Source organism: Pseudorasbora parva, chromosome 5 (assembly GCF_024679245.1).
Source record: "Pseudorasbora parva isolate DD20220531a chromosome 5, ASM2467924v1, whole genome shotgun sequence".
In the NCBI taxonomy this organism is placed as follows: domain Eukaryota; kingdom Metazoa; phylum Chordata; class Actinopteri; order Cypriniformes; family Gobionidae; genus Pseudorasbora; species Pseudorasbora parva.
In genome coordinates, this window is record NC_090176.1 from 46,957,961 (window position 1) to 46,976,518 (window position 18,558).

The 18,558-nt window shown below is 37.3% G+C and overlaps 1 protein-coding gene across 3 annotated transcripts in view; it reads left to right on the top strand.

Annotated features, from left to right (window-relative positions):
* stk39 (serine threonine kinase 39) overlaps positions 1 to 18,052 on the top strand; it is a 183,632-nt gene extending 165,580 nt beyond the window's left edge. For all 3 annotated transcript variants that reach the window (XM_067444560.1, XM_067444558.1, XM_067444559.1), the window contains 4 exons: positions 2,651 to 2,703; positions 6,477 to 6,545; positions 9,917 to 9,981; positions 16,565 to 18,052. In XM_067444560.1, coding sequence (XP_067300661.1) covers positions 2,651 to 2,703; positions 6,477 to 6,545; positions 9,917 to 9,981; positions 16,565 to 16,639 — 262 coding nt within the window. In that variant the 3' untranslated portion in view covers positions 16,640 to 18,052. The remainder of the gene's footprint in view (positions 1 to 2,650; positions 2,704 to 6,476; positions 6,546 to 9,916; positions 9,982 to 16,564) is intronic.
* The last annotated feature ends 506 nt before the right edge of the window (positions 18,053 to 18,558 follow it).

Consider the following 18,558-nt stretch of genomic DNA (forward strand, 5'->3'; position numbering starts at 1 on the left):
GTGGAGAGCAACACCAGTGATGATTGCTGTCATTATAATCTAGTACTAGAGAAAATGAGGCTAATGCAAGTGTCAATCTGCTAAATAAGTCCACTGGGCTCAATAGCACAGCTGGAGCTCTGGAGCAGCGGTTAAAGCAGGCGCTGAAGAAACTCGCGCACACAGCTTGGAGATCTTCATCTTTCAGGTTGTACACGTACACTAAATATATCATCAGGCCTTTTTGATGAGCATCAGAATAAAAAAAGTTACGTCAGTGTTATGTCAAGCACAATGTCCTAACTATATATATAGTTACATCAAAATCAAGCATGAAATGACCAGAAAACTTTAGTGAGTAATTAGAAATTAAAGATACATGTCTGTGTCTGTGAGCAGTGTGTACAACCTTGGTTACTGCTGAAAACATCTTGATAAAAATACGTTTTGTGATGCTATTTCCCTCAATAGGTGCATGATTTACAATTATGCATTTTTTTTGCTAACTTTTATGACAATGTAATGTCTAAGTATTGACATTATAGTTTTCTTGCAGTCTTTGGTGATTCTAATTACTATCATAGAGTACTTTTTTAATGCTCTACAGTACACTGAAATGTGCTAAATTGTCATAAAAATAATTGCAGCATCTTAACTAACATGGAACCTCATAAGTGACTGGGAAGATTACATAGGCAGCAACTCTGTGCCATGATTTTATTTTTTTAACTTTTGTTTGACATTTGCATTTTACTATGCTAACATCACAATACTCCATGTATAAGGATACATTTTGCATACAAATATTAGGTAAAATATTCCATAGTGGTGTGAAGCATGACTTGGACTTGTTCTTGTTTTCATGTAATTCACCCAGAGTGTGTGCACAGGAAGTGTTGGACACGATCACTCGCTGATGCATGTAGAGGTTTATCTCTCATAGGTGTGGTGACTTCAGTCTTCTCTCCTCTTAAATGACTGGAAGCGGGTGAACGGAGCCGGTGCATATTATTTGTGTCCTTTGCCTTTCCCCTGCAAATGTAACTTTTATGAGGTTGTCAGCCCTTGTTGCTGAAGCAGAACAGGCTGTTTGATGTTAGAGAGAACAAAGTGAAGGTCTGGCTCAGATCTCACCAAATACACAGGGGCGGTTTATCGTAAACATCAGTGAGAAGAACCAGAGCGTAGCCGTGCTCTACGTGTGTTTACTGAACATGGCAGAGCCTTAAAATGATGGAAGATTCGCTTCATAAAACATCAGAAACTCCTATAACCCACTTTTAGAAAGTTTCCACTAATATATTTTAGATTATCATTGTTTTAAGACAATTGTTTTTTATTTGTCATTACCATATCATCTTGTAATACTATACCAGCATACCAAGTTTAATTCTTTAAAATAAAAAAAACAAACTAAATAAATCAGCGTTAGTGAGTAAATTAAATATATTTCATATTCAAATATATGAGTTACTCGCCAGTTGGCTGGTAGGGGTGTCGAAATTAAACGTTTCTTCGATGCAGACGTGGATGATTCGGTATCGGTTCAGTAATAGACCCTAACAGATATGAGTTGCGTTTTATTGATCATCAGATCATTTCAAAATCAAATGCAATATGAGTGAGCGCGGACACAGCACTGGTCAGATCATTCAGTTTCTTTACTTTTAATGAAGATGGTTACATGTTGAGTACCTACAACTTTACTTTCGGTTTAATTTGCAGTATTTGGTGCATTGTCGTAATGAAGAGATACTCGTCTGTGGCGATGCGTGCTGCGCAGCGCTGTCATATCAGGCATTAATGTCATATATAACCTATAACACGCTTTCATACATTTATTTCATTTTTTACACAGAAGACATTTTTTTTTTAAAGCGAATATTTAAAATCTGTCTAAAATTTTGGTACCATCATTGGCTGTTTTTGCAAAAAACGGTTTCATGGCTGGTAAAAAAATATTTATTACGGTATGTTTTAACAACAGCTTTAACACTTTATTTTACAGTGTCCTTGTAATAGCAGTAAATTATACGTAATTTCATGCAGCTAACCCTCAACCAAACCCTAATACTACCCTAAAGTCCGTGCTAATTAATATTACTCTGTATTTAAATATAGCAATAATTACACAGTAACAATGACCCCTAAAGAAAAGTGTAACCACAACAGCTCATAATAACACACCACTCTCCAAAAAGGCTAAAAAAAAAAAAAAAAAAAAAAAAAAACGCATAAATGATGAGAGATCTATTAGTGGTATGAAAAGCTATTTAACCGCAGATCAGTGAAGCTTTCCTTCATTAAACCAACACAAATGAACACAGCCCTCCTCCTAAAAGCTCACCTGAGCACTAGTTAGCACCATCTCCAAACCCTTGTAATTACAGAAAAACCTCACTGGTTTAGAAAACATGCTAATATTGGCACTGTTTGCTTGGTTTACTGGCACATGGAAATTTTCTTCCAAAATGATTATCTGGAGAGCTCTGAGGACAGGACTCAGCTGAGGCTTGTGTGTGTGTCAAGCTCAGCAAACACACTCAGTAAAACAGCACAGATGGGCCACGATCGCACTTGGCTTTCTTACAGACAGACAGGTGGACGGCCATTTCTCACCACAGATCTCTCTCTCTCCCTCTCTCTCTGCCTCCCTCTCTCTCTCCCTCAGGAACTCAAAGAAGGAGCTGAATGACATACGGTTTGAATTCACTCCAGGGCAAGGTCAGTGCACCTCATCAGGCATCAGCCACAGATGTAGCATTATGCCGCCTTCAAGTCCTCTTGGGAAGTTCCCACTTATGAGGCCAGGAAACATTATTACGATGTGATTTAAGTTGGAATGAAATGGACACAATTTCTTTTTCACTTCCTGACAGATACTTTTGAAGCTTTCTTTTTAGCACTAGTGTAACAAAATGAAGAGCAAATGATTACTCTATGCTAGTTACTATAGTACTTGCTATAAATTACGCAAAATTACATGCAATTAACCCTCAACTAAACTCGAACTAACCCTAAGCCTATAATAAGTAAATCTAGTTACTTAATATTACTACTCGGAGCTTAAATGTATAATTACAGTGTAACAAAGACACCTTCAAATAAAGTGTAAATGAAAGTATTTATATAAGTTATATTAAATTAGACATTATAGTTTGAAGGATATTTTATAATCACTTTCATATCTTAGAAAAGTGCAAAGTACAATTTTCCTGATTTTAATACATTGTACCATGTAATTAATATTATTAATTTAACAAGTCTGGAGGAAAGGAAAGTCAGTTGTGAAACTCCGGCTAATTTAATCTTTCAACATTTTTTCAAAAATGAGAGAAGGTAATTAAAAATCTTTTTTCAATTCATTTGGTTTTTGTGTTTACAAGTTAGCTATTGTTTGCATTTCCCAAAAAGTTGAATGTAATTTCCATTACACATCACTACCACAACACCATTCCAACATGATGCCAAATTTACTTGAAGTTTGACCATGAAATATTTATTCCAAGTTTTTAACAGAAGACACCTCGAAGAATAACCGCGCACACTGAAAGCGTGACTGTGATTAATACCAATTTAATTCCACCATGCTGACATGCCTCCAGGTCTATAAGCCTGAGCTCAAAGAAAAACCTGCTGGTAATTATGGCATTGTGCTGGTGTTCACATGCTTCTTATGAAAATTATCTTTCCAGAGAGGCAGCATTACCAATAGAAAAAACCTTAAGAGGCTCACTGTGTGTGAGATCTCACAGGGCTCCTTCTGTTCTCAGTCTGACTGTGCATGTTCAAAGAGCATAGATCTGGGTGGGTGGTGTGACCAAAATCTAGAGATGCACCGAACGGCCAACTAGGGACCAGAATCAGCCCGTCGGCTGCTCCGTTAGATAGTGCTTGTATTGCACATAATTTTACTAAATTACGCAGGTTTTGTAGCCTGACAAGCCAGACCCACATCAAGATGTTTGGTCTGGAAACTTCTATGAACTCACCATAGACAGGGCTCAATCCGAGGGGCGGGATAAACGGTTGTCTTTCAAACTCCCTCTGCACGCGATAGAATAGCGGTACACCAACCGGAGCAACGACGGTGAAGGGGAGCTCGCTGACTAATTAAACATTCGCCGTATCCGGTCGGCTAAACTCTGAACACATCTTCCCTTTTTAAGAATGACTTCAGTGCCGCTCTTTGTTCTTTTCTCAGAGAAAAGCTTAACTCCAAGTCTTCCGGAGGCGCGGGCAGAGCTAATTCGAAAAGACCGCCGCCGTTCGCCAGTTTCTGTGTTACTAGAAGCACGCAAACGCAACTCGGCCGTCGTCATTATGGCCCCGCCCGCTGACTCTATACACGATGTGATTGGCCAGTCCAGATTCTGAGGAATACAGCTCAGATAGGTATTGAGAGTGCCTAGACGACACTTGCGGGCAAATTAAATTTGATCGTCTAGAATTAAAATTTAATTAAAATCGTCTAGATTTCTAGGCTACAGGTTTTGTGCTAACACCAAAAGTCCACGCTCCACTCATAACCACTCACCAACGTTTATAACGTCATTGCGACGAGTTGCAAGCACCAAAATAAGTGGCTTACTTCGCTTAAAGGGATAGTTCACCAAAAAATGCAAAGTACCCCATGTTTTACTCGGCCTCAAGCTATCCTAGGTCTATTTGACTTTCTTCTCTCAGTCAAATACAATCAGAGTTCTTTGAAAAAATTTCCTGGTGAGCATTATAATGGCAGCCCAAAATTTGAAGTCCAAAAAAATTGCACCGCCAGACCGCTTTCCGTATTCAGTTTATGCAGATGGTGTAACTCGCCTCGCAGTTCAAAACGCGTATACTACGTCCTGCGTCATCGTCACGCCAGTTACGCCTTATCCGTGAGTTGAATATGGAAGGTGGTTTGATGGAAGCTAGATATTTTACTTTTAAATATGGATATTTTTCCTACACAAACCCATCGATTCGCTTCAGAAGACCTTTATTTATCCCTGGAGCTGTGTGGATTACCATTATAATGCATGGGTGTAGTTTTTTGAGCTTCAAATTTAGGCTGCCATTCACGGCCATTATAAAGCTTTGAAGCTTTAAAGCTTTACGTATGTGTATATATTAGGGCCGGGACTTTAACGCGTTAATTAAGATTAATTAATTACGTGACTTTAACGCGTTAATTAATTACGCAAAAAAAAAAAATATTTAACCACACTTATTTTTGCACCGCGGAACGTTTTTCAATGAATGAGTTTCGACGACCGATTATACTGGAACACCAACTACCGCTCCGGAGTCACGACAACAACAAACCATGGGTGCGTCAGCTCAATCAGCTCCATAGTTCAGTGTCAGGGCACTGATCAGGGAGTCAGCCCATTGACTTATGTCCTGATCAGTGCCCTGACTAGTAAACAAGGGAGCTGATTGAGACGCAGGGCATGAGTGAACATGAACGAAGAAGCTGATGAGACTGCTTTGCTTGGCCCCGTGGATGGGAAATTTTGTTTTAAAAAACGAAAGAATGGAAGCGTCGTCAAGAGCATGGTTGTGTGCAAGCTATACAACAAGGAGTTTGCGTATTACCGCAGCACATCGGGCCTCAAATATCACAAATATGCTTTTGCTAAACTTAATGGCAAACATTGTGCTGGTCTGCTGGACTGAAATAAATAAACTATATTTTGTTGATTAAGCTTATGTATTCAGCCATTATTCAATGGTATACCAAAAATACATGTGAAAAATTACTTCTCATTGTTCTCAGGTCAAATATTTATATGCAATTAAAATGTGATTAATTTCGATTAATTAATTACAAAGCCTCTAATTAATTAGATAAATTTTTTTAATCGAGTCCCGGCCCTAGTATATATATAAAACATTGTCTTGTTATTTGGATCTTGATGGGCACAAATTAACAGGTCAGATTATTCATAAATCAAATTCCTAACAAATAAAGGATTCACATACTATTTAAAATAAAACGCTAATCATAACTCTACATTCTGAATGGATGAGCCACACCTACAGTTTTAAAATATACCCCGTTTTGAAAAGTTGTCAGTTGATCAAACTTCTATAAATTCTATAAGTTATAAACCATAAACAGCTAATCTCTGCTTAATTTCTACCATTGCTTGATAGTTATTTTAGTATATATTTGTTTTATATTTTAAATTTTATTTTTAGTTATTTTAGTACATTAAAGTAAAATAAATGAAACATTTTGCTTTGGTAAGTAGTTGAACTAGTTACATTAGCTATTGTTTTTTGTGTGTTTTTTTTTAAATATATTTTATTTCAGTTAATGTTTATTTTATTTATTGTTTAATGTTTTAGTTAACTGTAATAACCCTGCATCACACCGCCCCAGCCCTAGATCTTGTTTGTTGATGTTTGTGTGCGTGGGTTTGCCAGAACATACTTTTAACTTTGTTCTGATGGTTTTCTTGCTGAGATATCATGCTGTTCATCTGTGTGTTTTTTCTTTTTCTCCACAGACACTGCTGATGGAGTTTCTCAGGAGCTCTTTTCTGCTGGTCTGGTCAATGGTCATGATGTTGTTGTGGGTAAGTTGAGTGTGCGTCACATTAAACCATTTTCTTGTCTGCCACTTTTAAATGCTTGAGCCTTTATGTCTTTAATACAAAGATTATATATTTACAAAAAAACCTGTGAATTTACTGCTGTGCATTTAGTCCTTAAATTCTACATTTAGGCATTTGCTAGACAGTTTTATCCTAAGTGACATCGCTTTAAAGGGAAATTGCGTTTCCTGTGAATCGAACTTATGACCATGTCGTTTCTCATGTCATGCTGTACAGTTTGAGTGGGTTATGCAAAATTAACTTTCATTAAAACTTAGCTGCCTAGTCAACATAAATGCAAAAAATTATAATAAAAGAAAAAAGTCTGTTTTCCCTTTTTTCAAAAAGGTAAGAACTTCAATACCCATAATGCACTGGGCCATTCCCACCAGTCTGCTATAGAGATACACTCGACCACAGTCAAATACCACCTTACTTTAGTTGGAAATTGACTTGTATTGTTCTCGGGTGGAAGAATTCAAAGAGTAAATGTTTCAGCGGGAGTGAGTTGCTTTCAGTTTCCAGTGAAGGATCCAATGTGTTGCAGGCAGGGGCTAGAGGCTGCAAAGAATCTTAAAAATGCATTCGTAGTCATCCATTTTGAGGGGCAGTTTTCACAACACTGTTTACAATTAAAAAATGGTATGCCTTTTGGCTGTTCATTTACATGTCAGCAGTGTTTTGGGGCCCTGATAAAGCAAACCTTTGAAACCAATACTTTTATTGTCTCTGTGTAAACTACAAAAATAGGGAAAATGCTGATGTCAGGCGCATTCATCCTTATTTAGGTTAGTTTATTTATTTTTTTAACAGGGATCATACACAACACAAATGTTGTGCCAGAGTTAGCTAAGATAGCTAATTTACATATGCGGTCCCTGGGCAGGATGATGTTCAATACAAGTATAGCATTCAATTACAATCCAAGAAAGAATAAAAAATCAAATAAACCAAAAATATCATATCATATATATAATATCTATAGTGTTCAGTCTATAATGTGCACATATTTTTTCCTTTTAAACTGACATCACCAATAAATGGCTTGACATAATACAGCGTTCTTTGTCATTTTTGCGGATCCGTGTAAACAGGATTGTTTTGACAACGTTGCCGTCTATACGTGAAAAACGCACACAAGAACACGTTTCGGTTTTTAGTACATCGCTGTCGTGTAAATGTATCCTGAAATGTTGACATCAACATGGTAGCGTATTTCATACCAAACAGAGGGAAAACTGAAAGAAACTACTGTTTTGTCAGTTCTGCCCAAAGCAAATTGGTCATATACAGGTAAGAATGATGTGTTCAATTTTTACCATAGTGGTGTTTAAACAGTAGCAGGGTTTTTCCTGGGTCAGAAATGGTCTTCGGTGGTGGCTGACCAGACATGGTCATCCACACACACGCATATACGCGCACACATGCGCGCACACACACACCAACTATACTGCCCAATACTGACAATAAATGTAAAATAAATGCAATTTTGTTTATTTTGCTGAATTAGATGCTGACCTCATCTAATTTTGATATCTCATTATGTATGATGTCTTGAGTTCCTCGTTTTTACACAGTTTGCATGGTTTACTGATTAATTATTTTGGCGACAATTATTAAAAAGTTGCATTAAAAATATAATAACAAATAGTCTAATTCTCTACCATATACAATTTAATAATTGGCTATCAACAACTTGCGTTGTTTTGGTAATTTACTACACATTATCAATATAAATACTCAAAATAAATACATGAAAATACTGTGGATTATTAAGACTAATTCTTACTAACCCCTGTTGTTTAATGGGTTAAGCACTCTTGCATTCTCATTTTAGAGTGTTAAATGATTACACACTGATTTGTGAGTTGAGTGTTGGACAGAACAGTTCATTCAAATGAATCGGTTCAAATGAGTCATTCGTTCGCGAATCGGACAAAAGCGGACGTGTTATATGTGAACCCAGACGGTTAAAACAACGCCAAAGATTGATCACAAAAAACACTTCATAAGGATTTTTTTCTGTTTATTTGAAAGTATGGTTTATTGTTATCTGCGTGTGCAAAACGTCTGTCAAAAGAAGTGTGTTTTTTGAGCACAATTCACATCCAGTAGTAGGCTTAAGGAAAAATAGGGAAAATATTGTGCAAACGCGCCACACGGAACATGGTGTCAAGTCTTCCGACCTTTTTCATTGTGTCAGGTCTGTTGATTTTGATTAATATGTGCGAGTGAGAGCTCAGACGGTGATGGTTTTGAAGAGTTTTGAAAGAAGTGCGTTTTGAAAGAAGTGCACGCGTGGGCTCTCTGCTCGTTTTCTGTCACTCAGTTAACGTGCGCCCTGTCACATGCATTAGTAATCTACATCAATTTATAAATCACAATAATTCATCAAATAAGGCTTTGGCGGGACAAAAATTTGTTTTGGCGGCCGCCAAAAAATTTTCAATGTAGGAAAAACCCTGAGCACACAAAGTATGATACAATTTTCAGAGATAAACCTATAATACATATAATAACTTTTTTGTTGATATACCTCTGTTGATCTGACGGTCCGTGAGTGGGGATTCAAAAATGCTGAAGTGTAATGTTTATTCGGCAGATGCAGCATCATGCAGACTTTTGCTAACAATTAAACATGAACAGGTGTGTTCACGCCATGTTTTAATTATAGAGCTTGTATAACAGCTTGTAAGATGAGAACTTTTACCATGTGAGCACTGCCGATTCATTGAGGCGTTGATAGTGTTGCAATAGAAAAACATAATTCCCAATCTGAGGACGTGAGCAGCTCCGAATAGAACTTCACACGTTGTAATCTCGAGACTACGGTAATTACAACATGATGTGCAAACAGAAAAATTTCTCGGTCCAGGTAACTTGGAGAATGAGTGAACATTGCTCATTTATATACTACTGACATTGTAACAATACAAAGAGGGTTGAATCATTTAAATAACTTCTGACCATTACATCAGAGCAGCTCATGATGTTTCTGCTCTCTAAATGAGCTGATGCCGGTTTCATCAGCAAGGAGAAATTGGCCAAAGGAAACCGTCTCAGGGGTCATTAGTTCACTAAACAAGCAGAGCAATATGCTAGGTATAAGAGTAAGATGAGTCACTTAACTCTGTCCATGCATCAGTAATGCTATAACTACACCAATTAATGTATATAGTTAAAATTCATGGTTACACACACTTTGGCTAGGGGATAATTTGAGTTCGAGACCCCTGCTTCAAGCCATTTCTGAGCAAATACATGAACACAGATACTGAATATCAAGATATCATTTGTTTAACCATATTGCTCAATCCTAATGTCAGTATCTTTTCCTACATGTGTTTTCCCAGTGGCTGCTAACCTTCAGAAGATTGTAGAAGACCCAATTACCTATAAAGTATTGACCTTTAAGTTGGTGAGTATTCTGATGCTAAATGTCACAGAGAATCTTGCAGGATCAGGCCTGGAAAAGTAATGGAAATTAATTGTAAAATACACATTTTCTAGTTCCACTCAGATATTTAATTGTCTTAAAATTGTTATTTGTAGGTGGTGTCTTTCTAAAATGATTTTATCCATTTATGAACGATTGAAATGAAAGTCCTTGACTTCGTCATGAAGTGAATGCAGCCTGTTTTTGTACCATGCAGTTTATTTACTTTCTGCAAATTCATTGTGCACTGAGTATATAACAGTGCGTCCCTCAGGTCACACACAGCCATTCATTTGTTATTTGCTGAAATCACGTCTTTGACAGCGTAATGAATTTTCATTACATAATTCCTTATTGATTACTCTGAACACATGACAAATCTGAGAGAATATTATGAGAGTGTTTAATGATGCTTTTTAATGGGCTAAAAAATGGCAGAACTGCAGTATTCTGGCAGATACATGAATTCCCAAATTAAAATGTCACTGAGTGTTCCTGTTAAATGCATACAGATGAAGAGGGGAGCGCATTAGACCCCGGCCCCAGCGGTCCTGTAGGAATATCTGTTCACATTTCCCCAGGCCTTTTATATTTCAGTCTCTGTGGAGGATTAGAGACAGATAGTGGTGATAGACAGCACTTTAATCCAATTTTAAGTGGATCCCGTTATATTGGATATGATGCCGTTTTGCACCATTCACATGAATCTTCTGGTGAGATTGTATCCGAATGGATACGTTTCATGTAGTGTGAGGTCCTCCATGGTGAAATTAAAGATATAGTTCATTCAAAGATAGGAATTTTGTCAATATTTATACTTTTTCCCCCTATGAAACGCATAAGAAGAAAATTTAAAGAATGCGCTTACAACATACAGTTCATAGTGGCTGCTAAAAATGGACAATTAAAACAAATATTTGCTAAAATATGATAAAACATTAAGATGATTTAGTATTTTTGAAAAAAAGATTTTGAAATAAATAAAGTTGTATTGTTTTGACAATTGTTTTGACTTTATTCCCATAAAAGGCCTAAGATTAATATAGCTATAGTTTAAATGAAATAAATTATGATATTAAAGTTTATTTTAAAAACTGCACCACTTCTTGTAAATTTGATTAATCTATATGATATTTTTTTTAGCCCAAAACTTAATATATAAATATATATTTTTTAAAAACACTGAGATATTTTCTCACGATATTGCGGAATCTAGGATTTTTAATATAGTTTTTGTTCGTTTAAATTTTGTAAGGTTTCATGTTTCTATTGAATGCCAGTGCAAACAAGATTTGTAAGGTAGCTGTTGTATAAAAAAAGGGCTGTGTGTCCAGTTTGGGAACAATATGGTTGTGAGTAAATAATGACAGAATTTGCTATCTCAGTTGAACTATTCCTATTAACCGCAGGAAACGCTAGCTCTAAGAACAGGTCCCGGTGGACTGGCCGATACGGCGGCTGTGTTTAATCACTCCTTTAGATGGAGCGAGAGCTGGCGGTAAACAACATCTGTGTGTTAGCAGGCGGCTCATTCTGCTGCGGCCTTTTGTAGAGTGCTATCTCTACAGCATCTGCCAGCTTTTAGCCTTAACTTCACCCTCCGACCCTCCACAAACCTCCCAGAATGTATTTCTCAGTCACACCTGGTGTGTTTAGAAAATCGCATTAGGACGTGTGGAGTTTTATTGTTTAATTTGAGCTTGAGCATCCCAGGAGAGAACTCCACATCATGATTAGAAAACAACTCCACATTAAAGCTGAGAAATCTGCTCGTGTAACAGGATTGTAGACGGCGCGGCGTGTGTGGGGAATATCTCAGACAGCCTGGTCCTCCGATCTCATTTATTAATGTCACCCCTGACTACACTGTGTGGAACTCAGACAATTATGCTGCTTGGATATTGAACCGTGGAGAAGAATTATGTTTGTGGTTGCTGTGCAGGCCCTGTGGCTTGTGCATGTACATGCTAGATCTGCAATAGTGAATGCTGAAAAGATTTCAATGAAGATGTGCAAAATTGACACTGCATCATGTAACCAAAAGTTGCAAAATTCAGCATTTAGGACCAGAACTATGTTTCATAATGGATTTTTTTTTTTACATACAAAACTTTATATACACCGATCAGGCATAACATTATGACAAAGTGAATAACACTGATTATTTCTTCATCATGTTAGATGGTGGGATATATTAGGCAGCAAGTGAACATTTTGTCCTCAAAGTTGATGTGTTAGAAGCAGGAAAAATGGTCAAGTGTAAGGATTTGAGAGAGTTTGACAAGGGCCAAATTGTGATGGCTAGATGATTGGGCCAGAGCATCTCCAAAACTGCAGCTCTTGTGGGCTGTTCCCGGTCTGCAGTGGTCAGTATCTATCAAAAGTTGTTCCAAGGAAGGAACAGTGGAGAACCGGAAACAGTCATGGGTGGCCAAGGCTCATTGATGCACATGGGGAGAGAAGGCCAATCAAACAGACGAGCTACTGTAGCCCAGATTGCTCAAGAAGTTAATGCTGATTCTGATAGAAAGGTGTCAGAATACACAGTGAATCAGATTTGTTGCATATGTGGCTGCATAGCTGCAGACCAGTCAGTTACTTTGACACGTACCACCTACCTAAGCATTATTGCAGAGCGTGTACACCCTTTCATGAAAATGGTATTCCCTAGTCCCAGGGGTTTTCAAATTGGGGTCCTCCAGAAGGTTCTAAGGGGTCCCCAGATAATTTCAGAGAATTAAGACGAAGCAAAAATGGATAAAGTCTACCAAACATTTTGTTAAGTTTCTCTCCTTAATGCCATATACATGCTTTCCAGAATTGTATGTGTGCTTTGTATCCATCTAGTACAAGTATTCTTAATGCAGTATGTAAGATGCTTTCATACATTATTGTGAAAGTTGCTTATACAAATAATTTTTAATTGAAAATGTTCTTCTTAAGATTTATATAAGCAACATTAAGTATAGCCAAATTAGGTTTGGAAACAATATTTTTGGATTTATAATGTCACACATACTAATGGTTAGGGATGTGTACCGAAAACCGGTATTAAACGGGCCCTGGGGGTGAATTTTGAAAGACCGTTGTATCAGAGAGAGAGAGAGAGAGAGAGAGAGAGAGAGAGAGAGAGAGAGAGAGAGAAGGGGGGGGGCGCAAACAACAGCCGAGGACAAAACTAAACATTCAAACATAGCCTGGTTACACTTTAGATCTGTGATAGTCTGATTTTATTTTAGATTTTGGCTTCCAAAGATTATAAAAATAATATTTATGTCTAGCACAACTTAATTCCCTTTGCAGCAACGCTGTCATTTCTCCCTAAAACTCAAACGTAATGACAGAATCAGCAGGATCAGTGATTGTTGTAAAATACAGTCTAGCTACTGTTGGTTGTGGGACGCGTTTAATAATAAAAAGAGCGATTAAAGCACAAAAATGTCCGCAAGAGATTGTTCCAAAGTCGGCGCACACTCAGAAACAGCCAACAACGAGACGAGCAAATTACACTTTCGGATTCACACTCGCGTCTAAACGATCAAATGAACACAAACATCTATGGCAAAATGACCGGCTTGGAGAGTCTCTTAAACACAACACAGTTTGTGTCTAAAATGGACGTTGTTATTATGGATATAGTCGGGAGAAAATATAGTCCATCTGCCTATTATCAGTCGCCTATAGATCTGCACATCTGTCTTAAAGAGGCAGCAGTGTAAATAAACATGCTGACGAATTACTGCGAATTAAACAACCAAATGCAAAGAGAAAATCACTCACAGCTCTTGAATGAATAACTTCAGCTTTAATAAGCATTAATTTAGGCTATTTATGATAAACTATGCAGTGTTATTTTACTTTTGATTACTAGAATATATATATATATACATATATTCAATTTTTTTTGGAACAGATTTTAGAAAGGGGTTCTCTCATAAAAGGTTCATCATATGTGGCGGTCCTTGGGATCAAGTTTTGAAAACCCCTGCCCTTGTGTGTCTTGTTTAAAAACGAATCCGCAGTAAAATAAAGTGAGCAAACAGTGTTTTACTGGCGCAATATGGAACTTTGTTACAAATAAAGTGCATCCGTGCTATTCTTATGTTAGTATCCCAACAAAAGAGAATGCAAAGTTTTTCTATAATTTGGCACTTCAAAATGTCTTGTAGGCGAGTCTATCGTTTTGTTGCTAATTCTGAGTAATTCTCTGTATATTTGCGTCTCTCTTATTTATTGCTACATTTTGTGCAAATCGGTGGGTAGGACTAAAAGGGCAACAATGTAGAAGTAGGCAATGATCTTCCTCTGCAGATGTAATTTTTTCATTTAATAATGTGACAAAATCCAAAATGAGACTTTCTAAGCTTGGTTTTAATAAAATATATTTTGAGTTCTGGATCTTTTATAGTACAGTTACCTCCTCTTATATGTCAAAAGATCAAGTAAAATGTAATTTCTCAATTCATGACCCCTTTCCGCTTATAAATATTTCCACACATCCCCTTTAATATATCTGCATCTACACAGTGTCCATCCAAGTGTTTTCTGCATCCATAGGCACCAAAACACACACACAGAGAAAGAATAAGAAGCATTTCCTTCTTCACTGAGTAATTCATAATGCTTCACCAAGGAAAAATGAGTTACGTCAGCGAGGAGTTTTATAGGCAGACCTTTCTACAGGTCATAGTCCCTCTTATTTAGCAGGAGCGTGAACTCAAGCCGTATTTCACCACAGTGTTATTTAGAGAGAGTAGACGCTCACTAACACGCATAAATACACACACACACCTCTCTCCAAGATCAGTCGTCTGACCCTGAGCTCCTCCAGAGAAAACGGACAGCAGAAAGCGAGCGATCGATTTCCTCCAGACACTCGGGCTGTGTGTTACCTGCGATAAGATGTCTGCTCTCTGCCCAGCGCCGCTCCGTTATTAGACACTTGTCAGAAGACCACAATTTCATTACTTTTCTCATCAGTTTTTTTTTGCCTCTCATCTCTTAACCTCCCTTTTGAAGTCTCTTAGATAGTTGTTAGAAATTAAGTCAAAAAGTATGCAAATAGTAATCATTAGGAAGGGCAATGATCCAGATTAAATGCAAATTGAACTATTGACATAATTAGTTGTATAAAGTTGATTACCAAGTATGGGTTGGTTTATTTATTTATTGAATGGAAATGTGGAAATGTGGGCCAGTGCTCTAAAGGGATTACAAGCACAAATGCGAAGCTGCTATTGCTGTTAAAGCACCTGCATGAATTATTAAATCCATTTATTATGAGCTGTAAAGTCATCTAAACAGAGCTTTATGAGGTGAGACATAAGCCGCGTTTCCACCGCAGGAACTTTACCCAGGAACCAGAAACTTTGGGGTGGTACTCAGTGTGTTTTGACCGCAGGAACCAGGGTCCCCCTCCAAACGGCCCTGCTCGCGAGGTAGTACTTTTTCAAAGTTCAGGAACTTTCGAGGGCGGGACTTGGGCGCTGAACATGCTGATTGGTTGAGCTCATGCAGCATTTTATTTCAACCGGCATTTTTAAAAGTCTTTTGCGAGGTTCGTTCTGCGTTCAGTAAGTATCAGTCTTGCTCTCTGTCTGATGGTGCGCGGTCGTCTCAGCCATCTCACGTTCAATGTCCGTAATAGCTGATAATAATATACATTGTCATTTTAAGCTTTCTGAATATGCTGCTCTTTTCTGTCGTTGTTAATTACCTCTTTAGTAAACCTATACATAACCAGCAAAAGCAGCACAGCTTGAATCTCTTCCATACTTGTTATAAAAAAAATCGGTTTATTTTTCACCATGTAAACGACCTGACCGATTACTTTTAAGTGTGCGTCCTTACATGACGTGACAGCGCGCGCCGCGCTCATTTTGACAAGAGAGGAAAGTTCATTTTTCTGAGGGGTAAACTTTTTATTTCGTGAGTTATGAAGATAATGTTGGAATAATGACACAGCGTATATTGCCCCAGGCAGTTTTTACTTTAACTGCGCCTGACAGAAGAATTGATTTTTTTCTGAGATGATTATTACACTTTACAACAAATAAATCGCTTATATAATACTCTGTTAGTGCTTGTGGCCGTTAAGAGTTGCTATGGCTACAGTAAACACATTCCAGCTGCTGGAGAAAACAACGTTGACATTTTTGATGCGGCAGACAAACTGCATGTGACAAAATGATTGCGATTATAAATAAATAATAACAAATGTAATACATTAATTAAAATGGACAGCATAGAGCTGGTCTCATGCTAGTATGTATAATTTATTTTAATTCCAATAGTGAAAATGATTGTGTTGCGCGCACACACACACAATAGTTTTTTTTACGGTGTCAAACAATTATCTGCTGCAATCTACAATATTACACATTATACTTATTATATAACTATATTTTATGTACTGAGTAAAATCATTGTCTGTGGAAACCTTCATTATGCCACCGATGCTGACAAAAGCTTAATACATTGAGCCTAGAAATAATGCTTCAGAAATCTCAAAGGCTGTGATTTATTTCAGTTGCATTAACGTGCATTGGTGTGTGTGTTCCTCCAGGTATCTGGTTGTGACAGCACAGAGATCCCAGATGAGGTGAAGTTGATTGGCTTTGCCCAGTTGAGCGTCACCTGATAGCATCTCATTACCACAGCGGAGGGAGTTTCTGTCGGAAGAGACTGACCGCTGCAGGAGACGGCTGGAGGGAGTTCACTACCACACCGAAGACCTCTGCTGCAAACACCCTCCTCCTGTTCCCAGTCAGGTTTTCCTTTCCCTCCCTGCCCTCGCCCTACACAAAGTTTGCACCCGTTCAATCAAACGCAAAGCTCTTACTCAAAAACACACGCACAGCCGTCCTCTTTCCCAGAAGCTATATTTGCAATGCCTTTCACCAAAACATTCCATTTCCCAGAATTCAAAGCAGGAGCCCATCATCTCAGGAGGCAATAGCTAGTAAAACAAAAAAGAAAAGTTTTTCTTATTTGTATTTTTAGTTAATATGTTTGTTATTGTGTTACCTCTGCTTTCATCAGAGCTCTTACCGTAGTATTATTATTATTATTATTATTATTATTATTATTGACAAAAATGCCTTTTATTTTGCGTCCTCTCGTATGTATGTGGAAGAGTAGCTCTGGTGTGCAGATTGTAGACCACAAAACTGAAGTGGAGATGTCTCCCTCTGAATGTAAAAAAGCACATTTTCATTCTGAATCTTATTTTAACACATTTTAACTGTATTGTACATAGAGACCTTCTGTCCAATGAAAAATAAGGGAATGTTTAGTGTCTTTTTTTTCTTTTCTTCAGAGGACTGGATTGAATGCTGCCATGTGCAAATGTACTGCTTTATTTTTTCGGGACAGTGTTGATGCTTCAATGCTAGAGGTGCCTTGTTTTTTTTTAATCCGTGCCTAAGAGATGTAGGAAACATGCTTGAAGCCGTTCTGCTGACACTGAACAGGAAGGACGCTGATTCGTCAATAGTATTTTCACTGGTCAGTGGCTCGCATTGAAGTTAACAGCAGATGCACTTTGATTTCACCTTTGGCGCTTTGACCCGACGTAACTATCCAGATTTAATCTGTTAAAGCTTTGTCATGCGACAAACAAGGTCATCGCTACCACTGCGCACACCCTAATCCTGATGCGTTGTATTTAGAAAAAGCCGTCGATGGTTATGCGTCATTTTTACAGCACTAGAATGTGTTTGTTCTTGAACCCAGATCTGTCTATAAGCAAACGTGAAGTATTTTGTAAAGGAAACCTAATGTCTACTACTGAATGACAGAAAAGCCATCTGTGTGTCCAAAACGAGTATAGTAGCTTGAATTAAATTATTTTGTTCTCAGCCCAAATGTAAATAATGTTAACTTTATCATTATTATTATTATTATTATTATTATTATTAAGAAGTTGATTTGTGTTTTCTATATACCATGCGTGTACCTCCCTTACTATTCAGCCCATGTTCCCTTTCTGTAATCAGCAAAGAATATAAACTTTCTGCGAAGGTACAACAAATAAAAAAAAGAATTGCTACTATTAAACCGGAGCATGGCTGTGTTTTGGAAGAATAAGGATCCTAACCGTATAATGTGATTATGATATTATCTTTTCCCTGCCTCTGTGTGTTTTTTTACCACTGTAATTGCTATAATTTACCACCAGCAAACCCCCAGAAAGAGATTTCATTACAGTGTTTTAGTATCTAATCGTCTCCTCATGAAATGGTAAAAAACATCAGATTTATGTGAGATGTGGAGCATTTATGTGAGTACTTGAACTACTTTTTTTTTTTTATTTAGTTCTTTTTGGTCAACAATCAAAATTCCAGTTGCAATGATTTTACACAAAATAGCACTAGTCATATGGGTACATACATACAATACTGCATATGCATGCACACATACATAACCATAAAATAAATACATTTTTATTAAATTACATTTTTTTTTAAACAAAATAAAAAATAAAATAAAGTTTACACTCTTATTGACCAAAGGTGTAGGCTGAAGCTAAAGCTTATTATGCCTACCCTTAACTCCACA